Raw genomic sequence first — 27,835 nt, 5'->3', positions numbered from 1 at the left:
ACATAATAGGGCATACATCTATAAGTCCCATTACATAAGAAGTATGTTAAATATCTTAAAGTATTTTTAATTTTCTCATTTTTTAGAAGACTCCCAACCTAATCAACATTCAGAGAAGAGCCTAGAAAACCAAGGCAAATATTTGTGGCAAGTTTTGTTCACCAATAAATCATTGACTGCAGCAGAACCATGTAATCTGGACATAAACATTTTACCTGCAAGAACAATGTCCTATAAATTTGATATTACAGGGCCTACCTACCTACATCTCAGCTCTTTTGCCCCACACTGTCAATATTCAAGAAAGAAGGCTCATAAGCTTACTGAGAAATGGCTTCTTAGTATTAAGGAGGGCAGAACTAATACTAGCGAGAAATCACTTGTCTATAGTAAAAATGTGAAATCCTTCAGTCATAAAGAGAAAGTCATTCAGCATCAGGCAATTCAGACTTTGCAGCAAGCTTCTGAGTACAACGAATGTGGAAAAGCTTTCCTTGAACAGACTGCTCTCATTGCATCTGAAAGTATCCACCCAAAAGTGAAATCTTATAAATTCAGTAAATTTGGGGTAAAACAATGTGATAAAAAAACTTTTATAGTCTCTCATAGCAATAATCCAGAAGAGAAGAGTCATTGTGAATTTAATGAATATGAATGTGCCAAAAACAGAAATAATTTCAGTAGGATCATGCAAAGAACTGACACAGAAGGGAAACCTTTCAGCCAAAAATCACACAGAGAACATCAGAAAATTCATATAGGAGTGAAACCCTTTGAATATGGAAAGAATTTCATCCATAATCCAGCCCCTCCAGTGCATCAGAGAACTCACACAACAGACAAATCCTCTGATTATGACACATGTACAGAGACATTAGGTTGCCAGTCAGCTTTCAACATACATCGGAGAACTCACATAACACTGAAACCCTATGAATGTAATGAATGTGGAAAACCCTGTACTATGAATTCATTCCTGATTCAGCCTCTGGAAAGTCACACAGGGGATAAAACCTACGAATGTCATGCATGTGGGAAAGCTTTCAGTGAGAAATCACGCCTAAGAAAACATCAAAGAACTCACACAGGAGAGAAACCTTATAAATGTGATGGTTGTGAGAAGTCTTTCAGTGCAAAGTCAGGTCTAAGAATACATCAGAGAACTCACACAGGGGAGAAACCCTATGAGTGTAATGAGTGTGGGAAGTCTTTCAACTATAAGTCAATCCTCATAGTACATCAGAGAACTCACACGGGGGAGAAACCCTTTGAATGTAATGAATGTGGGAAAGCTTTCAGCCACATGTCAGGCCTAAGAAATCATCGGAGAACGCACACAGGGGAAAGACCGTATAAATGTGATGAATGTGGGAAAGCTTTCAAACTGAAGTCAGGTCTAAGGAAACATCATAGAACTCACACAGGGGAGAAGCCCTATAAATGCAATCAATGTGGGAAAGCTTTTGGTCAGAAATCACAACTCAGAGGACATCATAGAATTCACACAGGGGAGAAACCCTATAAATGTAATCATTGTGGGGAAGCTTTCAGCCAGAAATCAAACCTCAGAGTGCATCACAGAACTCACACTGGGGAGAAACCCTATAAATGTGATGAGTGCGGAAAAACTTTCAGGCAAAAATCAAACCTCAGAGGACATCAGAGAACTCACACAGGGGAGAAACCCTATGAATGTAATGAATGTGGAAAAGCTTTCAGTGAAAAGTCAGTCCTAAGAAAACATCAGAGAACTCACACTGGAGAGAAACCCTATAATTGTAATCACTGTGGAGAAGCTTTCAGCCAGAAATCAAACCTCAGAGTACATCAGAGAACTCACACAGGGGAGAAGCCCTATAAATGTGATAAGTGTGGGAAAACTTTCAGCCAGAAATCCAGCCTTAGAGAACATCAGAAAGCCCACACAGGGAGTTGAACATCTGAACGTAAAGAATATGGAAAAACTTTGAGCCAGAAATCAAATCTCACAATATAAAAGAGAAAGAGAACCCTGTGAATAGAATAAACTATTGCAAGTTCCTCTGCAAGATACCAATCTTCACAAACATCAGAGAATGTACACAGGAGAGAAATTCTTGGAATATATTTTATATGGGCAGTCTTTCATACAAAGTGCAGTCCTCATTACGGATCAGAGAACTCACCCACCAAAGAAATGAAATTACAGAAAGAATGAATGTAAGAAATACTCTGTACTCAATCCTCAGAAAGCTCACACTGCAGAAAAGGTCTGGGAATGTAATAAAATGTGAAAACTCTGCATCAATTATCAAAATATACTCATCATCAGATAAATGATACAATAAGAAAACTGAGAGTGTAATAAGTGTTTGATAACTTTTAGCCAAAAGCCACCTTCCTCAGTACAACAGAAAATACGTAGAGGTTATAGACCTCACACTATTTCAACACAAACAAAAAAAAAGGTAATGGATGTGGGGAATTTTTCTATTATAAATCAGCCCTCAGTTTGACTTACACAGAAGTAATCCCCATATACCATATGCCATATGTCCAAATATGTCTAAATCCCCATATGCCATATGTCTAAATTTCTCAACCAGTGTCATCCAAATGGTGTCATATTAATAACCTCTGGCTAGTAGGATGTGGGTGTCATTGACCAGTTTCATTTAATACATTCCTCGAATTAATGTTTTCTACTGTCCCTTATTAGAATGGAGTAGAGATTTCTCCCAGTGAAATCGTGGGGCTCATGCACTGAAGATGGGAGAGTACAAGACAGAAGGAAACAGGGTAAAAGAGTGACTGGAATGGAGTTTTTTCCTCCATGGAACCAGTCTTTTTGCAGCAAGGATATAAATTTGTTACTGAGTTTCTACAGGCCTGAGTACACTCTATACTGACATATACTCACCAAACCCTCAACTAATAAAGCCTAGGAATATGATTTCTGTGGATATCTAAACTCAACATGTATCAGAAACCTGACAAAGGAGAAACCCCTGACAATATCCTGAATGACCATAGTTTTTATCCACAACTCCTCCTCATCAGTCAGGTAAATACCAGTGGAAGAAACTCAACATTTCAACATATGTAGGAAATCCTTTACCAAAAAATAATATCTCATCAAATATCTGATAATTGAATTGTAAACATATGAAAGTTTTCCAACAGGTTGTCAAATTTTAATCTTTCTCAGAATGTGTTACAGGGGGAGAATCTATCAATTTGAGAAAGGTAAGTAATAGCATCTACTTAGAAATTGTTTCATAAAACAATTGTTACATATGTATTATGAAAACAGTTAAACATAACAATATTGATAATGTAGAATTCACTAGAATAAGAAGCTTTAAAAAGAAATAAAAAATAAGTTGCATAAACTGAACATTGTTGAATATATGTGAATATTTTCTGATTCCTCTATTTTTTATCTATGTGTGTTTGTATATGTGCATGCCACTTACCAGGTATTTATAAGTGGACTGAAACCCAACATCATTATAATAGAATTATGTACCCCTTGCTCAGTAACTGTTCTGACATCAGCTACATTTTACCACATGTAGATTAAGGAAATTTTACAGGAAATCTCTGAATGGACAGAATCCCATACTACATTTCATTTCTCCTGCTGCTTTCTCACATGTACATCTAGGGAAGGATATTGTTACTAAACAGTTTTAAAAGAAGCCAAACAGTGTTTTCTGTGTACTTTTGTATTATCTCAGGGTCGCCATGCTAAAATATGGAAAGAGCCTAGATGTCCTTCAAGAGATGAATGGATAAAGATGTGGTTTACACACATATACGTACACACATGCACATATATACCCAATGGAATATTATTCAGCCATCAAACAGAAAGAAATCTTGCCATTTGCAGCAATGTCGATGGAACTAGAGAATATTATGCTAAGTGAAAGAATCAGAGAAAGACAAATACCATGTGATTTCACTCATGTGGAATTTAAGAAATGAAAAAGATGAACTTGGGGAAGGGAAGCAAAAATAAAATAAGAAAACAAAGAGGGAGGCAAACCATAAGAGATTCAACTATAGGAAACAGGGTTGCTAGAAGGGAGGTGGGTGGGGGATGAGGCAACTGGGTGATGGGTATTAAGGAGGGTACTTGAAGTAGTGTACACTGGGTGTTGTATGGAACTGATGAATCTCTAAAATCTACCTCTGAAACTAATAATACAGATTTGTTAATTAAATTGAATTTAAATAAAACAGTAAATGATTATACAGTCAGTTAAGCAGGTAGGAATATTTCATGTGAAGATGTTTCTAGGACTAAACTGGTAAAATAAGCTTGTGAACATTAAAATACATAAAATGAAAAAAAAAAACATTTCAACATACACACATCTTCAATGTCACCGATTATTTTCTCAGCAGTATCAGGTATACTGAGGAGCCCTTTGAAGGCATTCTTCATTTATGATAGTTTTTTATTTCTAGCATTAAAATTTTATTAAAACTTCTATCTCTCTGCTGAAATAACCTATCTAATCATGCATGTTGTCTAGCTTTTCCATTAGAGTCATTTTATATAATATCTGTCCTTCTCTGGCTCAATGAAGCAACTGCTTGGGCCCTTGCTTCTCTCCCTGCAGCCACCTAGCTCTCCAGAGTCTGCGTTAGTTTTTACCCTGCCATCTCAGCTGATACATTCAAGAAAACTTACTAACTTAAAGTCTGCCTAGCTGTTTTCTTATTGGATGTTCTCTACTTATCTGAGCTAAAACTGAAAATTTTAAATGGATTTTTGATAAATGTTCCAGTGTAATTTGATGGGAAAGGATAACTATTTCCAAAAATGGTGATAAAATAATTGGATAATTGTGTATTTTAAATATACCTTTATGTTTACATCATAATTAAATACTTAATTCAAAATGAAATATAGACCTAAACCTAGTAGCTAACAGTACAATATTTGTTAGAAAACAGACAAAAGGATAATTTTACTGTGAGACCAAATAGTAAAGAAAAAAAGATAAGTTGAAGTTTATGAATTTTTAAAGTGCTTTTCAAGATTTTATTATGAAATTGGAAAAAAACACAGATTTGGAGAAAATGTCCCTAATAGATCTGACAATTATATCTGATAAAGTACTTGCATCCACAATATATAAAGAATATTAATAATGGGAAAAAATTATAATGCAATAATAATAATAATATAAACAACCTAGTTAAAATGGGCAAAACAGGAGAAGATTAAAACAGGCATTTTAGAAAAGAAGATATATAGATACCCAATAAATACTAAAAGAGATGTCCCAAGCTTTAGTCATCAAGGAAATGCAAACTAAAATTATAATGTGGTAGTATTACAAATCCCTTTGATAGTTCCTTATAAAGTTAACAATATCATAACTATAACTAACAATTTGAGTTCTAGATATTTGCCTCCAAGAAAACACTGTACCCAGAAAATTTTTTAAGTTTTTCTAAAGAATTTTATTAAGATGTTCAAGGAACTTTTATTCACAGTAGCTCCAAATTAGAAAGAACCAAAATGTCCATCAACAGATAAATTGTATAAACAGTGATATTAGAATGGAGTAGCACTCAGTAATAGAAAAAACTGCTAATGGATGTATCAACATTGATAAATCTCAATAAGATTAGGCTGGGAAAAGAAGCCAACCAAAAGAATCTGTATCATCTCTTTTCTATGAAATTCTAGAAAAGACTTCTCATATAGATGGATAGGAAACACATCATTGGTTGCCTAGGGTGGGGTTTGGAATTCACTAGCTAGAGGAACAACAGAATGTCTTAGTGTGATGGAAGGTTCTATATTTAGATTGTGATAGTGTTTACAAAGCTGAATAAATGTACAAAAATGCATACACTTTATATTACATAAATTACATGTCAGTACAGTTGATTTTAAAAATCATAAAATTGAACTTTATTATGTATATTAGGAGACCCAGCATGTGCCAAGTGGCTTATTGACTTTACTAATTGGTTATTTACTCCCCTCCCCGTCCTGTTTGGCTTTGTGACCTGGAGCAAGTCAGTTCTTTATGTTCCTCGGTTTCCTCATTCGTGGAAGGTGCACAATGATAGGAATTACCTACAATCCATTTGAGGAGCATTTTCTGAATCTATGTCAATCACTTAAACCAACCTGGCACAGAGCAAATGGGCAATAAATAATAACTACCATTATTTTACTAATGCTAAAAATCAAAATGAATGTGTTCTTTAAAAAAGCTTAATGCAAGATTATAATTCATAATAAAACAATGGGATAATTTAGACCTAAAGGAGGCTTCACCTTGATTGGATGGGAGTTCCTCACATTATTATGGCATCAATTTTTCTAACCCTATCTGATGACACCATTCCTGAAGTGCTTGAAACCTTGGGGTCTGCTAAGTTGCTGACATGACTTCATCCAAAACAGTAAGTGTCTAGTTCCCAGGCAATTGCTTCTGAACAGAGACATAAAAAGCCTCTCCCTCAATGGCCCTACATCCTCCTCCCCACCATCTCCCTAAGATTCTCTCTGATAGAAGCTTTTAGAAGCCAAAACTAAGCTGAAGTATTGTCACTTGGGTTCTCTGCCACAGTCCAGGTTAGTAGGCATACACACAAGATGTATGAACATTCTAGAAAGAAGTCATACTTGAGCATAGTTCTAATAACACAAACACACATACACATTCTCTAAATGCTTTCAGCATATGATACCACAGCTGCCCTAAATTGTTTCCCTGTTGTATTGAAAGTGATTTCATGTGTGACTAATAATGCCTTTTAACACAAGAACTATATCCTGAGTTCTTTTGCATAATTGAATCACATGGTGCCTGCCATAAAAAAAAGAAGACTCAGCTCTGCAGCTGACTTGGCTCTAATCATGGGCAAAAGCCATGAGGTTTCACATTATTTGTCACAGGTGTGTCAAAACTTTAAAAAAAACACCATTTCAAGTAGTAGAGGATCCTCTACCTGTGTGCAGAGTTCATGGGGGCATGACTCGGGTCACAGTTTGAGAACCCATCTTCTGTGTTGATAGAAAATTTTTACAAGGACTTGAAACATTGAGCTCAATTTTCAGCGGCCCTTCCATATTCCTAAGAGAAACTTATTCTCATCAGGACTAAAGCACCCTCCTTACAGGTTTACCAAAGAAAAGAGTGCTTGAATAATGCTTCTAACAATCAAACACACAAATAATTTGTTTTCATATTATGCTATATTGTTATGGAAAGAATATAATTTTTTAAATTAAGTGTGGCTTAGCCTGCTCCTTGGCATATTTTTCCAATGTTTTTATATTAGTTAGCTATGTATTACCCCCCCAGCACTGTTTTTTTTTTAAAAATCCAGTGATTTTGATATATTGTCTTTTCCTTTTCATTTTCTCTAAGTATTTTCTAATTTCCCTTGTGATTTCTTCTTTGATCTATTGTTTAAGAGTGTTGCTTAATTTCCACAAATGAATTTTCCAGTTTTCCTTCTGTTACTGATGTTTAACTTCATCCTGCTATGGTCACAGAAGAGACTTTGTATAATACCTTTCTTTTTCAAGACTATTGAGACTTAATTTGTGCCCAAATGTTTGGTCTCTCCCAAAGAATGCCCCATATGCCCTTGACACAAATGTGTATTCTGTTGTTTAGTGCAATGTTCTATAAATGTTTGTTAGATCTAGTTGGTTTATTTTGTTGTACATGTCTTCTGTTTCCTTATCTTCTGTCTGGTTGTACAATCACTATCAATAGTGAGATTGAAATATCCTTGTTATTATAGTAATATCTGATTCTCCCTTGATTCTGCCTATTTTTGCTTCTTATTTTGATCTTGTTATATGTGCAATTGTTTATAATTGTTAAGGCTTCTTGTGGTATTAAACCTTTTATTAATATGTAAATTTTTAATAACTTTTTAAATTTTTATTTAAATTCAATTAGTTAACATATGGTGTATCATTAGTCTTAGAGGTAGAGTTCAGTTATTCATCAGTTGCATATAACACCCAGTGCATCTTGTGCCCTCCTTAATCCCCATCACCCAATTACCCCATCCCCCCACGTGCCTCCCCTCCACTTTTTTTCCTATAGTTCAGGGTCTTTTATGGTTTGTCTCCATCTCTGATTTCATCTTATTTTACTTTTCCCTCCCTCCCCCATCATCCTCTGTTTTGTTTTTTTTTTAATTCCACATGAGTGAAATCATAAGATAATTTTCTTTCTCTGATTGAAACTTATTTCACTTTTATTCAAAGACTGTTTTTATTCAAAGACTATACTGTCTGATAATACAAGTACCCCTACACTCTTTTGGTTACTGTTTCCATAGAATATTTTATCTATCCTTTCAATATCAACCAGTTTGTTTTTGGATCTAAAAGTAAGTCTCATGGTAGAAGAGTAGGGGACCTTGTTTCATCTGGTCCTTGAATTTAGCTGGATATCTATCAAACCATCTGAACACCCACAATATCAGCTGAAGATGTTAGAAAATATATCTGGAACTCTACAAGCAGAAAAGTGACTTGCTTTTTGCAAGGTAAGAGGTGTGGAAAAGTGAATCTGAGGGGAAGTATCAGAAGATAAACAGAGGGGGGAGGGAGCCTCCCTAAACTGGCTACTGGAAAGTAATATAACACTGGCGTGCAAAAATGGAAACCCTTAGAAATGTGCTCCAATGAGAGATATCTCTTTCTGAAAGGGGCCCAGGGGATGAAAAGGGCAGAATTCTAGGTGGGTCATTGCGGTCTTAGAATCCCAGGAGACAGAACAAATGGAGGTGCCTGAACTAATAGAGTGCCCAAGTAGTGGTGCAGGAAAACTGGTTATGGTCAGCAAGCACAGGAGGGATCTTAGCTCCAAGAAGACACAACAATCTTTAATGTGTATGTGCCTAACAACAGGGAATTAAAATACGTGAGGCAAAAACTGATAGTTATAGTTGGAGCCCTCTATCAGAAATGGACAGATCCAGCAGGCAAAAAACAAGTGTAGAAATAGTTGAACACAACAGCACCATAAATTAACTGATATAATTAACAACTATAGACTCTTTCATCTAACAATAGCAGAATACACATTCTTCTCACGCTCACATAGAACATTCAGTAAGATAGACCACATTCTATATCTAAAACACATATTAACAAATTTAAAAGAATAGGGCCCCCTCGGTGGCTCAGTGGGTTAAGCCTCTGCCTTCAGCTCAGGTCATGGTCTCAGTCCCAAGATCAGGCTCCCTGCTCAGCAGGTACCTGCTACCCCCACCATGTACCCCCCCACCTGCCTACCTCTCTGCTTACTTGTTATCTCTCTGTCAAATAAATAAAATTTTTTAAAAAATTTAAAAGAATAAAAAGTACAAAATATATGCTCTGAAACCACAATGGAATTAAACTAGAAATAAATATAGAAAGATAGCTGGGAAATTCCCAAATACTTGGAGATTAAGCAATACATTTCTAAATAACATGTGAATCAAAGAACTCTCAAATTTTAAAATATTTTGAACTAAAAAAGTACAACTTATCCATTTTGGGGGATGCAGTGAAAACACTGTTTAGAGAGAACTTTGTAGCCTTGTAGAAGAAAGTTCCAAAATCAATCATCTAAGATTCCATGCTAGAAAACCAGAAAAGAAAGAACAAATCCAAAGTAAACAAAAGAAAAGTATTAACTAGGGCAGAAATCAATGAAACTGAAAACAGAAGCCAATAGAGAAAAACAATGAAAACAAAAGCTGATTCTTTTAAAAGATAAAACTGATTAACCTCCACTCCATCCAAAGGAAAAAACAGAAAACAAGTTACTAATATCAGAAATGAAAGGACATCACTACAGATCTGTGGACATTAAAAAGATAATATAGGATGGGTGCCTGGGTGGCTCAGTGGGTTAAAGCCTCTGCCTTCGGCTCGGGTTATGATCCCAGGGTCCTGGGATCAAGCCCCACATCGGGTTCTCTGCTCAGCAGGGAGCCTGCTTCCCTCTCTCTCTCTCTCTGCCTACTTGTGATCTCTGTCAAATAAATAAATAAAATCTTAAAAAAAAAAGATAATAAAGGAATACTATAAACAACTCTATGGCCACAAATGTGATAACCTAGGTGAAATGAACTAATTCCTCAAAAGACAGAATGTACCAAAACTCACACAAAAGAAAATAGACAATATGAGGCACCTGGGTGACTCAGTTAAGCATCTGTCTCAGCTCAGGTTATGATCTCAAAATCTGGGGATCAAGCCCCACATTGGGCTTCCTGCTCAGCAGGGAGTGCACATCTCTCTCTTTCTCTGCCCCTCTTCTCTGCACATTATCTCTTTTTCAAACAAATAAAATCTTTTTTAAAAAAGAAAAGAAAGGCTCCTGGGTGGCTCAGTGGATTAAGCCTCTGTTTTCAGCTTGGATCATGATCCTAGGGTCCTGGGATCAAGGCCCACATCGGGCTCTCTGCTCAGCAGGGAGCCTGCTTCCTCCTTTCTCTCTGCCTGCCTCTCTGCCTACTTGTGATCTCTCTCTCCCTGTCAAATAAATAAAATCTCTTAAAAAAATAAAAATTAAAAAAAAAAAAGATCTGAATACAGCTATGTCTATTAAAGAAATTCAATAAAGAAATTAAATCAACATAATACTAGAAGTCTTACTAATACAATAAGACAAGAAAAGGAAATAAAACTTACTGACTGGAAAAAAAAAGAAGAAAGCCATCTTTGTTCACAAATAATGTGAATGCCTATGTAGAAAATATGAAAGAATGAACAACAAAACTCCTGGAACTAATAAGCAATTACAACAACGTTGCAGGCTACAAGGATATATACAAATGTCAATCATTTTCCTATATGCCAGCAAAAAACAAATGGAATTTGAAATTAAAAACATAACACTATTTACATCAGCATTGCCCCAAAATGAAAAACTTCATAAATATGCTAACCAAAAAAAAATGTACAAGATCTATATTAGGAAAACTACAAAACTCCGATGAAAGAAATAAAAGAATAACTAGACAAATGGAGAGGTATTTCATGTTTATGAATAGGAAGACTCAGTATTGCCAGGATGTCAGTTCTTCCCAATTTGATGTATAAATTCAATGGATTAAATGTAATCCCAATCAAAATACCAGAAATATTTTATGGATACAAGCAAACTGACTCTAAACTTCAATATAGAGAGGAAAAAGACCCAGACTAGCCAACATAATATTGAAAGAGAAAAACAAAGTCAGAGGACTGAAACTACCAACTTCAAGACTTACTATAAAGCTACAGTAATCAAGATAATATGACAGAAAGAATGGTGAAAGAGAAGGATAACAGATCAACGGAACAGAATAGAAAGCCCAGAAATAGACCCACACAAATATAGTCAGATCTTTGGAAAAAAAAAAAAAAAGTAACACAATGGAGAATGACGGATTTTCCAATAAATGGTGTTGAAACAATTGGATATCCACATACAAAAAAGAAGTATCAGCCTTTACAAATATTAACTTGAAATGGATCATAAACCTAAATGTAAAGTGCAAAGATAACATAAGAGAAAATCTAGATGATCTTGGGTTTGGCAATGACTTTTTAGGTATAATACCAAAGACATCATGATTCAAGAAATAATCAATAAACTGGGCTTCATTAAAATTAAAACTTCCTGCTTTGCGGGCGCCTGGGTGGCTCAGTTGGCTAAGCAACTGCCTTCAGCTCAGGTCACGGTCCTGGAGTCCCAAGATCGAGTCCTGCATCAGGCTCCCAGCTCCATGGGGAGTCTGCTTCTCCCTCTGACCTTCTTGCCTCTCATGCTCTCTCTCACTGTCTCTCTCTCAAATAAATAAATAAAATCTTAAAAAAAAAAAAAACTTCCTGCTTTGCAAAAGACACTGTCAAAAGGATGAGACAAGTCATACTAGGAGAAAAAATTTACAAGAGACATATCTGATAAAGGACTGCTATCTAAAATATACAAAGCACCGCCAAATTGCTAGGACTCACAGCAATTCAGGAATGTGACAGGACCCAAAATCAATGAACAGTAATCAGTTTCATTCCCATACACTAACGATGTAACTGAAGAGAGAAATTAAGGGATCAATTCCATTGACAATAGCACCAAAAACCCTAAGATACCTAGGAATAAACCTAGCCACAGACGTAAAGGATCTGTACTCTAGAAACTACAGAACACTTATGAAAGAAACTGAGGAAGACCCATAGAGATGGAAAAACATTTCATGTCCTTGGACTGGAAGAACAAACATTGTGAAAAGTTCATGCTTCCCAGAGCAATCTACACATTCAATTCAATCTTTATCAAAATACCATAAACATTTTTCACAGAGCTGAAACAAACAATCCTAAAATTTGCATGGAACCAGAAAAGACCCTGAATTTCCAGGGGATTGTTGAAAAAGAAAACTAAAGCTGGGAGCATCACAATGCCTGACTTCAAGCTATATGACAAAGATGTGATCATCAAGGCAGCATGGTATGTAAAATAGACATATAGATCAATGGAACAGAATAGAGACCCCAGAAGTGGACCCTCAACTGTATGGTTAACTTATCTTCAACAAAGCAGAAAAGAATATCCAATGGAAAAAAGACAGTCTCTTCAATAAATGATGCTGGGAAAAGTGGACAGCCACATACAGAAGAATAAGACTAGACCATTCTCTTACACCAGGCACAAAGATAAACTCAAAATGGATGAAAGACCTAAATGTGAGACAGGAATCCACCAAAATCCTGAGAACATAGGTCATAACCTCTTTGACATTGACTATAGCGACTTCTTTCAAGACATGTCTCTAAAGATAAGGGGAAACAAAGCAAAAATGAACTTTGGGGACTGCATCAAGATAAAAAGCTTCTGCATAGGAAAGAAAATAGTCAACAAAACAAAGAGGAAACCCACGAAATGGGAGAAGATATTTGCAAATGACTTACAGATAAAGGGCTGGTGTCCAAGATCTATAAAGAACTTCTCGGGTGCCTGGGTGGCTCAGTCGTTAAGAAGTGTTTGCTTTCAGCTCAGGTCATTATCCTGGGGTCCTGGGATCGAGCCCCCATCAGGCTCCCTGCTCAGCAGGAAGTTTGCTTCTCCCTCTTCCACTCTCCCTGCTTATGTTCCCTCCATACCTGTGTTTCTCTCTGTCAACTAAATAACAAAACAAAACAAAACTTCTCAAATGCAACACCCAAAAAACAAAGAATCCAGTCAAGAAATGGGCAGAAGACATAAACAGACATTTCTCCAAAGAAGACATAGAAATGGCTACCAGACACATGAATAAATGTTCAACATTACCAACCATTAGGGAAATACAAATCAAAACCACAATGAGATACCACCTTGCACCAGTTAGAATGGGAAAAATTAACAAGACAGGGAACAACAAGTGTTGGTGGGGATGTGGAGAAAGGGGAACCCTCTTACACTGTTGGTGGAAATGCAAGCTGGTAAAGACATTCTGGAAAACAGTATGGATGTTCCTCAAGACATTAAAAATACAGCTGCCCTATGACCCAGCAATTGCACTACTAGGTACTTACCCTGAAGATACAGATGTACTGAGAAGAGGGGCACCAGCACCCCAATGTTCATAGCAGCCGTGTCCATAATAACCAAATGGTGGAAGAAGACAAGATGTCCTTCAACACATGAAAGACACTGATCATTTATCTGTGGTTCATATATACAGTGGAATATTAGCCATTTGCATCAACATAAAAGGAACTGGGGGGATTACGCCAAGTGAAAAAAGTCAGGCAGAGAAAGACAATTATCATATGTTTCCCTCATATGCGGAACATAAGGAATAGCATAGAGGACCACAGAGGAAGGGAGGGGAAACAGAGTGGGAAAAAAAATAAGAGAGGAAGACCAACCATGAGAGACTCTGGGCTCCAAAAACAAAACTGAGTGTTATAGAAAGGAGGGTTTGGGGGAAAGGGTAACGGGGTGGTGGGTATTAAGGGGGGCATGTGTGGTGATGAGCAGTGGGTGTTATATGCAACTAATAAATCATTGGACACTACATCAAATTCTAACAATGTACTAAATGTTGGCTAATTGAACATAATAATAAAATAAAATAAAATAAATATGTAAAAAATTAAATATACAAACAACTGTTAAAATTTAACAGTAAGAAAACCAACAACTTGATGAAACAATGGGCAAAATATCTGAATAGACACCTCACCAAAGAAAATATAGAGATGACAAGTATAAGAAAAGATACTCAAGAGATACCTGGATGGCTCAGTCAGTTAAGCGGCCAACTCTTCATTTTAGCTCAGGTCACAACCTCAGGGTCCTGGGGTTGAGCCCCATGTGAGTCTCAACAATCAGCAGGGAGTCTACTTGAAATTCTCTCTCCCTACCCCTCCCCCTGCTCACAGGCTCGTGCTCTCTCTCTCTCAAATAAATAAATAAATCTTAAAAAAACAAAAATGCTCAACATCTTATGTTATTAGGGAGCTGCAAATTAAAACAACAATAAACACCACCCACATAACTATTAGAATGGCCTAATCCAAAACACTGACAACACCAAACTCTGGTGAGGATGTATAGCAACAGGAACTCTAATTGATTGCTGGTGAAAGGCCAAATGGTTCAACCACTTTGGGAGACAATTTGGCAATTTCTTACAAACCATACACAATCATACCATTTGATCCAGCAATCATGCTCCTTGGTATTCACCCAAATGAGTTAAAAACTTAATTTCATGCAGAAGCTTGCACATGGTTGTTTATAACTGCTTTATTCACAATTTTCAATACTTGGAAATAAGCATGATGTCCTTCAGTAGGTGAATGAATAAATAAACTGTGCTATATTAAACAAGAGATTTGTTCAGTGGTAAAAAGAAATGAGCTGTCAAACCACGGAAAGACATGGAGGAACTTTAAATGGACCTTACTAAGTCAAAGAAGCCCATCTGAAAAAGCTTCATACTATAAGATTTCAAATACAATGACATTCTGAGAAAGTCAAAACTACAGAGACAGAAAAAAATCAGTGGTTACCACGACTTGGAAGGGAGGCAAGGATGAACAGAAAGAGCTCAGAGGATTTCTAAGGCAATGAAACTATTCTGTATGATGCTTTCATGGTGGATACATTTGTCAAAACCTATAGAATATATAATATCAAGAGTGAATTCTAATGTAACCAGTGAATTTGGGATGATAGTGATTTATCAGCATAGGTTCATCAAGTGTAATAAATGTACCACACTCTGGTGCAGGATATTTCTAGTGGGGAAGGCTGTACATGTTTGGAGGCAGGAAGTATATAAGAATTCTATATTTTCCACAGAATTTTGCTGTGAACCTGTTTTACAAGATAAAGCCTATTTAAAGAAAAAAAAAAATAGAATACAGACCCAGTCTGAACGAGCTCCCAATGGCCAAAGATGGCACATATTCAGAAAATAAAAAATAAAGTAATGGACTGTAGTGCAAAGAGTGAAATAAATCTCCACTTATAACATAATAATATAATAATTATATAATAATATAATCTTTTTATCCATATAGATAAAAACAAATGATTGAATTAAAAAGTACATAGCAGAGAAGGGACAAATCTTCCTTGCAGAATTCCAATCAATAACTATAGAAGATATCATTGTAATTCAGCCAAATGCTATCAGAACACACATGCAGGGACACCTGGGTGGCTCAGTCATTAAGCATCTGCCTTCAGCTCAGGTCCTGATTCCAGGGTCCTGGGATCCAGCCCGGCATCAGGCTCCCTGCTTGGCGGGAACTCTGTTTCTGCCCCACCAAACCCCCCTGCTTGTGTTCCGTCTCTCTCTGTGTCTCTCTGACAAATAAATAAATAAAATCTTTAAAAAAAAAAAAAGGACACACATGTAAATTGAACAATTAAGATTTTAATAGTCATTTTAAGAGATAGAGCACAGATTACATGGAAATGATAAAGGGTTTCAGTAAAAGAATGTTAGACAGAAATTATAGGATTTGAGCTTTAGTTAGTTCATTTTGCCTTGGTTCCAAAGCTGCTGAATTTGTTCAGGATTGGGTATTGTTTAAAAAAAAAAAAAAAAGCAACAGTCACTTGTATCAGCTGAGAGGGGCATGTTTGGTATTTTGAGAGTCGCAGAGCTTTTGTCTTTACTCATGCAAAATAATGATCTTGTTTGTGTTACATCATAATGGTCACAAAATGACCTTGTATGTACATTTTGTATGTATAAACATATATATACAAAGACAGCCAAAATGTCTTAAGGTCCCCAATTTGGTTCCTAATTTCAGAAGTGTGCAAATGTAGGAGATGCGTAATTTGAATGATAATTGTTTTTTATTGAGTTGTGTGTACGTTCAGGTATTACTTATGGAATATATAACAACTTACTTTTTCTTTCTTTTTTTCCCTTTTTCCTTTTTTTCTTTTTTTTCTTCTTTTTCCATTAGGTTAATGATAGGCTCGATTTCCTGGTCTTTGTTATATCACAGTTTTATTCACAAAAGCTGTTTACATGTTGTAAAATTAGTTGTATATTGGTACCCACAAAATGAGGGCCCAAGTCACAAATCTAAACCTAAGTCAGCCTGATCTAATGGTACCCTTCTCATTGTCAAAGACACCTAACATATGCCAATCACAATTCAGCTATAACTAGCTGACTGTACCTTTATAAGGAAACTTTTACTTAGCCTTGCAAGGAAATTTCTATTAATAAAATTTGCTCTTGTCCAAAATTCCTCAGAACTGAGAGTGCTCTACGGTTTCTTTTCTCTTGAGTAAAGGATATCAAACTTGTTACTGTTTTAGTTTTGTTATTTGACACATGTATTTTTTTCTTCTTTTGGCAGCTCTGAGTTAAAAGGCACACTTTTGGAAAAAAAAAAAAACAGTTCAAAATTTTCCCTTTATAAACTTTATATTACAAAACTTCCAATTGATGGGGCACCTGGGTGGCTCAGCAGGTTAAAGCCTCTGCCTTTGGCCCAGGTCATGATCCCAGGGTCCTGGGATCAAGCTCCGCATCGGGCTCTCTGCTCAGTGCAGAGCCTGCTTCTCTCTCTCTCTCTCTGTCTCTCTCTCTGCCTGCCTCTCTGCCTACTTGTGTTCTCTGTCAAATAAATAAATAAAATCTTAAAAAAAAAAAAAAAACTTCCAATTGCATAGAGAAGTAGAAACTAGTAAAAGGAGCATACGCATACACTAGAGCATATCCATATATACCCATATAGAGCATACCCATACCCATATACCCATATAGGTAGAAATCTTTAACATGTTGCTGTATTTGCTTTTTCTAGTTATTTTTTTTTCAATTACAAATACGTAATATAATGTTAAGTATTTTAATATACATCTCTAAAAGTAAGCTTCCCTGAATAACCCCAATGTTATTATCACAACTAACAAAACTAATAACTTCCCTTAATATTTCTAATATCCAATCCATACACAAATTTCCCCAGTTCCCAATTGTCTTCTTGTTTTCTCCTACCAGGATCTGATCCATGACCACCTACTATATTTCACCTTACGCCAAAGTTTACCCCGTAACCTCTAGGGTTTGGTAGGACCTGGGCTCCAGCTATTAATACAGGCCGTTCATCTTATTACTCCCTCTTTACGGCCCCGTCCCCACCTCGTCCCCGACACACTCGAAATCCGCGAGGAGTCGCGGAGTTTCTCTGGGAAATGTAGTCCCCTATACCACCACTCCCCGAGCTGCATTCTAGGAACGGATATCCTGGACTTTCCCATGCGCATGTGCAACCAACCCCACTTCCCTGCTTCCGCCCTCTCAGGCCTTGAGGGTGCGGCCGTTTTGCCCTCAGGTGAGAGGAGGTGGGCGCGGGTTCCTGGGCCTCCGCGCGCCCGGCGGGGGTGGGGTGGGTTTGTGGCCGGAGGAAGGGACTCGAACGTCTCGGGAACTCCCCGCTGTCCCCAAGGCCGGAGCCCCGCCTCTTATGCCGGAGCCAGAAGAGAACCTAGATCTGGCAAAGGCGGTTGAGGGCGGACCCCAGCCCCGCGGACTCCGGGGGCCCAGATGGGGCGAGTGCTGTAGGTGTTACTTGTGGACGGCCGGCCCTGGGAAGATCCCTTGCTGGCGGCGGGAGGGTAATGTGCTTTAAGGGTATTGGATAGAGACCGTTCAACTGGCATACAGCGCGCCCTGGTCTTGACCCTAAATTTAAGCCGGGAAGATCGGGTAATTTCCTCCTTAGTCACTTGGGCATAAGTCAAGTTCTCATCTGAAAATAAGAATATTAGTAAAAACTGCTTTGTGGCGTTGTTCAGAAAGAGATAAGTCATCGTCTATAAAGCATTGTAGCCAAGTGCTAGTGTGTAAGCTCTAATAGGTACAAGGTATAAGCCAACATGTAGTATTGGCTTACATCATATTTGGAAGACACTTTGTTTTTTTAATTTAGTATTTAACTTAATTTTTATAGCCACCCTACTTACAGGTATAACCATGTAATTTTATTTTTTTTTAATTTTATTTTAATTCAAATTAATTAACATATAGTGTATTGTTTTAGGGGTAGAGTTTAGTGATGCATCAATTGCATATTACACCCAGTGCTCATTACATCATGTGCACCCTTAATGTACACCACCAAGTTACCCCATCCCCCCATCCACCTCCCCTCTAGCAATACTTAGTTTGTTTTCCTATACTTAAGAGTCTCTTATGGTTTGTCTCTCTATTCTCCTCTTATGTTTACCTCCCTTCCCCTATGATCCTGTTTTGTTTCTTAAATTCTACATATGAGTGAAATCACGTGATAATTGTCTTTCTCTGACTTATTTCTCTTAACTATGATACTCTCTAGTTCCATCCATGTCGTTGCAAATGGCAAGATTTCATTCTTTTTGATGGCTGAGTAATAGTCCAGCATTGATTTTGTGTGTGTGTGTACACTACATGTTCTTTATCAATTCATCTGTTGATAGACATCTGGGCTCTTCCCTTAGTATCAACCATATAATTTTTTTAAAAATAGAAAAAAGCAAGAAGAAGGGAAGGAAGGAAGAAAGAAAGGACGGAGGGAAGGAAGGAGAGAAAGAGAGAAAAGAAAAGAAAGGAAAAGAAAGAGGAAGAGAAGGAGGGAGGAACTTCTGGAAATGGCTGGAGATGATTTGGATTGTCACAACCGAGGAGGAGTGCTACCAGTGTCTGGTGGGTAGAGACCAGAAATGCTGCTAGACATCCTACAATGCACAGCCCCCACGTGATAAAGAATTATGCAGCCCAAAATGTCAGCAATGCTGAAGTTGAGAAACTTTGTTCTCGGTGAAAGTTTCAACTAAGAGGAATTTGTTTCCTAGGCCTAAGTCTCCACATCTGGAACAAAGTAACTCTTATGTGGCAGGCAGGAGAGGAGCTCTGGGGACAGGAATCCCACCTGAAAGAAGAGCTCATCCAACAGGAACCACCCTCACCAGAGCTTCAGAACATGCAGAAGAACCTAGAAGGGAGTGGGTCCTAATTTGCTCCACCAGAAACAGTTCTAATTTCCTTGTCCAGAAAGAGCCAGATTTGGTGATGTTACCACATACAAAAGCTATCACAGACTGTGTGAATGGAAACTGGACCAGCTTGCAGAAGGTGGTGAGCTGGGGTTGAAAGAGGTGAATGACTATCAGGCCCTACAGGAAAAGTCACAGCCAGAGCCAAGGAAATTCAGTCTCAGTCCTTCTTAAAGAGCCCCCCCATTTTCTTCATTTTTCCCTCTTTCTAGATTTCTAAGCCACTCTCATGTGTGTCCATCACAAGTGGCATCTAGAGATATGCTGAAGCTTCCTTTATCCTGAACATAAAGAATTATAAAATGACAGTATTGGAGGGTATATCTATCTTTGACTCTTTTGAAATTTAAAAAAAAAAAAAAAAAAAAAAGGAGCTTGAGATGTATGTCCCCTGGTCACCCAGGACAGAAGGAGGAGCAAAGCACAGTGCAGTTCATTCTGTCACACATAAGTCACTAGAAGTGTCTCATCAAAAGTCTTACCAAAAGAACAAAATGATTTTAAAATACTTTGTCAGTAAGCATCTTTTTTCCCCCCAGAGTTTTCTGTTGATTTTCTAACTCAAAGTATAAATAATAGGATATTAATATTACCCTCTGTTTTAATTTTTTTTGTGGATTAGTCAGAGGGAGATATACATTTTTTTAAATGAAAGAAATAATTTACAGTCACCAGTGAATTCAACAACAGAGTTACAATCACATGATCATATCAGAGATGTATTATATATTCTGGGAGTGCTGTCTCTGTGTGGTGCTTCCTGCCCCTTCTCAAGGGTCAACAGAACATTTTTCCATAGGGTGGCCTTTACCCCAGTGGGTGTGGTGCGATTTTTTAGGAAACTGGCAAAAGCTCACCAGACCTCTCATAATTGCATTCTCTTTCCTTATCCCCAGCTTACCCATCACAGTTCTCTGTACTCTCCCAACAACAGCAGAAAATGAACACATCTCAGGTGAGTTATTTATATACACTTTTTTAATAATGGATTTTATAATTAACATAGTTAATTAACATATAAATGGAAATGGATCAGAACTATTCAAGGAAGGTAGAGAAAAGCAGATGAGTAGTACAGCAGAGTTGACGTGGATAGATGGCAGATTTTCCAAAGTGTAGTGTAGATTTCTTTCTGTTAGCCATGGCAGAGAGTCGGGTATTTGTTTCAAGATTTGTGTTGATGAAAATCTTAAATCTTCCTCATGGAAAATGTCTTTGTTCATCTTCAGGTAGGTGATAGTGCAGATCTTTCCAAAAACAACCCAGAAATAATTGTAGAAGGTTGTTCCCACTTTTCCCCCAGTGGAAGTAAGGGCACATGGCCAAAGCAGGGCTTTTGTTAATACAGTTGTCCATCTAAATAAAACAGAAGAAGTAGACCTTTTCCTGACTATTCTTCTAGTTCCAGAGATAGTATTTAAACTAAGTAGAGATCAGCATGAGTAGCTGGTACATTCATGTCCTGAAAATATCTCTATGTGAATATTTCTCTCAAATACGTGTCTTGAACAAGTTCAACAGAGAATTAAAGTTTTGTTCAGTAGCATATGCTGCCAACAATTTACATTCACATTTCTGTCTACTGCTTGAGGCCTTGGTGTCTCTACTCATATGCCTGTGACCTGCATCACCAGTGACCTAACTACGGTCAAAGCCAGTGGGTCTTGCCTCGTCCTTACCTCACAGATCTGTCTGCAGTGCCTGACTCTACGCCCACTCTGTCCATCTGGAAGGTTGCCTGTGTTGGTGTCTGTGATGGCCTCTGCTGCCATCCTTCCTGTTTCTTTCATGGAATCATCTCTCTTTTGCCCTTTTATGTGTCTCACTACAAGTTTCCCTTCCTTTTTTACTATTTTTCTAGCTGGTCTTTTTGACTCATTTCATCCCCACTCTGGTTTCAACAATGATGTTTTTCCCAGTTTGCACAAATGTGGCTCTGCAGCCCACTGTGACCAGTAGCACTTTTTAAAATTTTTGTTAATTTTATCTTGTGTATTTTTTGAGAGAGAGAGCACATGAGCAGGGGTGGGGGGTAGAGTGAGAGGGAGAGAGAATCCCAAGCAGACTCCCAGCTGAGTGTGGGGCCCTTTGCAGGGCTTCATCTCACAACCCCAAGATCATGACCTGAGCCAAAATCAAGAGTTGGACACTTAGCCAACTGAGCCACCCAGGTGCTCAGTTTAGCACATTTTATGATGAGAGAAGCAATCTGTATCTGTGTTATCCCAAATGATGGCCACTACCCACATATGCCTGTTGAGAACTTGAAATGCAGCTAGTGTGACTGAGGACTGAATTTTTAAAAGATTTTATTTATTTATTTATTTGAGAGAGAGACAGTGAGAGAGAGCATGAGCAAGAAGAAGGTCAGAGGGAGAAGCAGACTCCCCATGAAGCTGAGAGCCTGATGCGGGACTCGATCCCAGGACTCCAGGATCATGACCTGAGCCGAAGGCAGTTGTCCAGCCAACTGAGCCACCCACGCATCCCGAGGACTGAATTTTTAATTTAAGTTTTAAATAGTTACAGGATGCTGGTGACTGCCATGTTGGACATAGTTGACTCAGCATCTCTATATAGGTATCTACAAGTTATTGCCAGCTCAACTGATTCAAAGTAAAAGTTAACATTTACAGCCCCATTTACGGTCCTTCCCAAACTAATTGCCCTCATCTTTCTCTGTTAGATAATAATGTCCCAGTCAGCCAGACACCCAAGCCACAAAAGTGCAATACATCCCTGTCTCCTTATTCTCTACTCTCTCAACTTCTACCACATCTGGTGTGCAATCATGTCTTGCTACTTATTTGTTAAAGATAACAGCCATTTTATATGGTAAACCTAATGCACTTTAAATGCATTCCTCTACTTTATTTCTCCTACTGCTATCTCATGCTCTTGCACCAGAGCTATTGGAATATCTTCTTTACCAGCCTGCCCACTTCTCTCTTCACCTACTCAAGCATATCTTCCACATGGGTAGTTCATCTACATCCTAGGGAAGTAATATCTCGAACATGTATAACTCATCTCAGTGGTTCCTCACCCCACACAATAAAATTCCCAGTTCCTCAGAATAACATTCAGGCTTTGGAGACATTACCCCTTCCTACTTATTTTATTTTTACCTTTATTGGTGCTCTGAGTTTTTTGGCAACTGTTTATTGAGCAGCCATGATGTCCCAAGTAAGTGACATGCACTTAACTTAAAAAAACTTGAAGTCTAAACAAGATAAGACATCTATACAAATAGTGGTCACAATCCAGTAGGGAACATGGCATTAAAAAATTTACTGTGTAACTTTATTGTACAGCAAAACCAAACCTCATTTAGTTTTTTAAAAATATCCTCCTATTCCTCACTACATCATATCATCTTCTCATTGTCTTCTAATTGACCTTTAGAACCACATCCTCATTCTATACACCTAATACTATGAATTGAATTATGTTCCCACCCACAAATTTATATGTTGAATCCCTCACCCCCAGTGTGACTATTTAGAAATAGAATGTTTAAGAGGGAATAAAGTTAAGTGAAGTCATAAAGGTGGGATACTAATCTAATAGGGTTAATGGTCTTTTAAAAAAAGGAAGAGAGAGAGAGACAGAGATCAGATTCTCTGTCTCTCCATACACAGGCACCAGGCAAAGGCCATGTGAGGACACAGCAAGAAGTGGCCATCTATAAGCCAGGAAGAGAATGTCACCAGAACCCACTCATGCTGTTACTCTGATCGTGGCCTTTAGAACTATGAGGAAAAAAATGTCTACCATTTAAGCCACCCAGTCTATGGTATTTTGTTAAGGCAGCCTGTAAAACTAAGACAGGTAGCTCTTTACTTTCTTTTTCTTTGTTTTCATTTATTTTTAATTGTGGTAAAATCTAGATAACATAAAGTTTATCATCTTAGCCATTTTTTTAATATTACAGTTCAGTAATATTAAGTACATGCATATTGCTGTGCAGCCAATCTCCAGAACTCTTCATCTTACAGAACTAGAGCTCTATACCCATGAAACAACCATTCTTCATACCTCCCACCATTCAGTCTCTGGCAAATTCTACTTGCTATCTATTAATTTTCCTATTCATATATGTGGAACCATGTAGTATTTGTCTTTTTGTGACTGGCTTATTTCATTTAACATAAAGTCCTCAAAGTTCATGCATGTTGTAGCATGTATTGGAATTTCTTTCTTTTGTAAGGCTGAATAATAAGGCATTGTGTATATATACCACATTTTTTTTATCTCTTCATCAAGTGATAGACATTTTGGTTCCTTTCACCTTTTGGTTATTGCAAATAATGCTGCTGTGAACATAGGAATACAAATACCTCTTCAAGACACTAGTAGTCTAAATGGATCTTTATACTCAGAAATGGAATTGCTAAGTCATGTGGTAATTCTATGTTTAATTTTTTGAGGAGCCACCATTCCATTCCACAGTAACTGCACCATTTTCCATTCCCACCAGCAGTGCACAGGGATTCTGGTCATTCCACATCCTCATCAACACTTGCTGTTTTCTGATAGTGACCGTTCTAATGAATGTGAGGTCTGGCTCTTTACTTTTTTTTTTTTTTAAAGATTTTATTTATTTATTGGACAGTGAGAGAGGGAGCACAAGCAGGGCGAGTGGGAGAGGGAGAAGCAGGCTTCCCGCTGAGCGGGGAGGCGAATACGGGTTCCATCCGGAACCCAGGGATCATAACCTGAGCCTGAAGGCAGACATTTAGCTACTGAGCCACCCAGGCGCTCCTGGCTTTTTGCTTTTATGTGTCACGAGTTAGCTTTGGTTGCCTCTCTAGAAAACAATACTCTTTTCTTTCCCCTTGTCTCCCTCTGAGCTAATTTCCCTTTTCTGAATTTGTACAGCCCCAACTTTACTTCATACATTGCCAGAAGTCTCCTGATAATATATTTGTCTCTCCAGTTAGACCATTATCTTCAAGGTCAGGAACTGCCATAGGTTCATTTTCATAGGCTTCATTGTAAGCCGTCAGCTTCTGTAGTTGAGACTGCTCATTAAACTTTTAAAATAAAAGATTATTCCCTCTCTGTATGGAACTGGGCCACTGAAAGAATTGGGCTTTCTATTATCAGAAAAATACCTCATTTCTCACAAGGTAGAGCCCAAGTGGTTGCTATCTTTTGTCCTAGAAACCTGTGCATACTTGTTCTGCACATGATAAAATGTCCTGTTCTTCTGAATGAAGGACTCTCCAAGAGGATGTTTTCCTGACACCCCTGTCTTGTGCTGTTTCTAAAATATCAGTTAGCCTCCTCCTCTTTAAGACTGAGTCATCTCCATACTGTTTGTATGCTTGTAAGAAGGACTGAACTTCTTGTGGGCAAGTACAGTCCCTTTGGAGAAGATATACATAGGAGGTGCTGGGAATGATGCGGAGATTTCTTCTTCATACTCTGGAAACAAGTTACAATTAAGGGAATTAGCTGATTAATTGGTTGTTTGAGTTGAATCAGTATCAGGGTTTGTAATTCGTCACAGAAAGGGCAGATTGATGTTGTAGGCCTAGTTGGTCAAAGGTGGATAGTTGGGAAGGATTGTGTCAGTCCTGAAGAATAGGTGGGATTTTAACTGCTGTAGAGTAGAGGGAGGTTACTGCATTCTGAGGAAACAACATGAAGGCCTAAACAAAGCATCCAAGGTCCAATAAGAATCTTTGCATATTACACTTTGGAATTCCTCTTAGGGGATAATAAGAGAGATCAAGATAAATGTTGGAACCAGACTAGGTATATTAGTTTGCTAGAGCTCCCATAATAAAGTACCACAGACTGGGTTACTTACACAACAATTTATTTCCTCACAGTATGAAGGCTCAAAATCCAAAATCAGGGAATGGACAGGGTTGGTTCCTTCTGAGGGCTGTGAGGGAAGAATCTGTTCCAGGCCTCTTTTCTTTGCTTATGAAGGGCTTTTCCCCTGTGTCTTCACACCATCTTCCCTCTGTACATATCTGTGTCCAGATTTCTTCTTAAAAGGACACTAATCAAATTGGGTTAGCGCCCACCCTAATAACCTTAATGTATGCATTTTGCATATAGCAAAAACTGTGTAACACTAGAAGTCCTTGGATGCCATAGTTAAGGGTTTGGTTTCATCTGAGTTCTGACATAGAACATGGGGAAGAAATTCATGGAATAAAAGGCATTTCATTTTTAATCTGGAAGTATGAACAGAATGTGAAAAATATGAAAGGGGTAAAGTAAGAGTCAAGATGACTCTGGAGTTTTTTTTGGCACAAGGGCAGAATGATGATGATCCCTGTTCCAGAAGTGTATGAGAGCTGAGATTGTGCATAATTTACTATAGTTCTGAGTCATCTGTGTGTGTTTATTTGTGTAATCAACCTTCCTCCTTTTTGGTAATTTTAATAGCTTTTTAATTATTAAAGAGTTAATTGTTTTTCTGATTTATGACCTATATTTCCCTGTTTCATAATTTGTCTTTGGATAGAGTTTGTCTGCCAGACCGGGTTCTTTTCATTTTTACCGATGACATTTTGGGAAATTTTTAAGTTATGGAAAGATACAAAGGAGTAATGTAATAGATATTTCTTACCTTCCTAAATTATTAACTGTAAAATTTTGCTAATTTTCTCTTGTTTGCACTCTTTTTTTTCTTTTTATTTATTTCTTTAACTGAGGTACAGTTTTAATACTAGTGAAGTGCATTCTTAAATATGAACTGGGTAGATTTTTTACATATATGCACATGTATACAGATGTAATTTACCACTCAGATTAAGATGAAGAACATTTCGTCACCCTTGAAGTTTTCCTCCTTCCAATTTCCAGATAATAACTACTGCTCTGCCCTGCAGAGACAACTACTATTCTAACATCACATGTTAGGAAAAAAAAAAAAAGAATAACTTCATTTTTGAACATTATATAAATGGAATCATATAATCTGTATTCTTTTTCAGAGGAAAGGGAGGTCCAGTTTGTTTTTCTGTACATAACATTGTTGAGATCATTAGTCTTGCTATGTTTCACTACTTCCTTCTTTATATTGCTGAGCAGTATTTCATTATATGACTGTATGATGATTTATTTGTTTGTTCTCATGTTAGTGAGTTTTTCACTTGTATTTTCCCTTTTGGGGACTGCTATGAATAAAGCTGCTGTGAACATTCCTGTGTGTCTCTTGGTATATCTTCATTTCTCTTGGTTATACCTTGAAGTAGAATGGCTGATTCATAGAATAAACATATGTTCAGCTTTAATATATACAACAATTAGCTTGCTAAAGTGCTTGAACCAATTTATAATACTAGTGTTCTGGCTGTACTAAATTCTCACCAACACTTGCTACAGTCGGACTTTACATTCAGAGAGTGGTCTCTCTTTAAACTGATAGTCTGCTTTCCTGTAATAAATACTAATTTCAGTACCATTATTTGTATTTTGGCCATGTAGATGTTCTTTTATGTAAAATACCTGCTCAGTTCTCTGTCTTTATTAGATTCCTTCCTTTTATATTATTGATTAGTCAGTTTTTTCTGTATTATCCATACAAGTCATTTGTCAGATATGAATGTTGCAACTGTTTTTGGGTTCTTTGGCTTGACTTTTTTTTTTTAAAGTAATGTCTTTTGATAAACCAGGTTCTTAAATTTAATAAAGGTCAATATCAGCATCTCTAATGACAGTTCTTTGTATGTCTCTTTGAAAGATTTTTCGTTCTTCAAGATCACATAGATATTCTCCTAGTTCTTAGCAGATGCTTGATTATTTGAGCTTGATCCGCCTGAAAATGTTTTTGTGTGTGGTATAAGATAATTGTCGAGATTCTTATTTCCATGTGGATAATAAGTTGCACTAGCACTGTTTGTTGAAAAGACTGTCCTATGTCCACTAAATTGCAGCCGGGCCTCTGTTTTCAATCAAGTGACCATATATAAATGTAGGTCTACATTTAGACTGTATTCTCTTCCCTTTGATCCAATTATTTGTCTTTTTCCTAGTACTTCACTGTCCTAATTACTATTGCATTACATTAAGTCATGAAATATGGAAGAGTAAGGTCTGAAAGTTTTACCTCTTTAAAACATTTGACTAATTTAAATACTTTGTATTTTCATAGAAATCCCATCAGTTTCCACAGAAAATCTGGCTGGGTAGTTTTTCAGAGTAGAGGTGAAGTCTTTGACATGTTTCATTAGATTTATTCCTGTGTATTTGATTTATTTTTTTAAGTATTTTTTAAGATTTTATTTATTGAGTGAGAGAGTGTGCATGCACATGCGCGCACACACACACATACATGCATGAGGAGG

General features: G+C 37.3%; 2 protein-coding genes across 5 annotated transcripts in view; both read left to right on the top strand.

Moving 5' to 3' along the window:
• The window catches only part of ZNF782 (zinc finger protein 782), a 44,360-nt gene extending 40,984 nt beyond the window's left edge, over positions 1-3,376 (top strand). For 2 of the 4 annotated variants that reach the window (XM_082696718.1, XM_082696720.1), the window contains exon 5: positions 87-3,376. In XM_082696718.1, the coding sequence (XP_082552844.1) occupies positions 87-1,936 (1,850 nt within the window). In that variant the 3' untranslated portion in view covers positions 1,937-3,376. The remainder of the gene's footprint in view (positions 1-86) is intronic. The other 2 variants (XM_082696719.1, XM_082696721.1) reach the window with 1 other exon arrangement.
• ZNF510 (zinc finger protein 510) overlaps positions 2,957-27,835 on the top strand; it is a gene marked incomplete at its 5' end in the record, with an annotated part of 43,760 nt that continues 18,881 nt past the window's right edge. The window contains 3 exons of the mRNA XM_082695183.1: positions 2,957-3,043; positions 17,825-18,050; positions 20,420-20,478. Coding sequence (XP_082551309.1) covers positions 2,957-3,043; positions 17,825-18,050; positions 20,420-20,478 — 372 coding nt within the window. The remainder of the gene's footprint in view (positions 3,044-17,824; positions 18,051-20,419; positions 20,479-27,835) is intronic.

Source organism: Mustela nivalis (assembly GCF_964662115.1).
Source record: "Mustela nivalis genome assembly, chromosome: 13".
NCBI classification, from domain to species: Eukaryota; Metazoa; Chordata; class Mammalia; order Carnivora; family Mustelidae; genus Mustela; species Mustela nivalis.
Note: the sequence above shows the minus strand (reverse complement) of the source record. Positions and strands in the feature narration are given on the sequence as shown.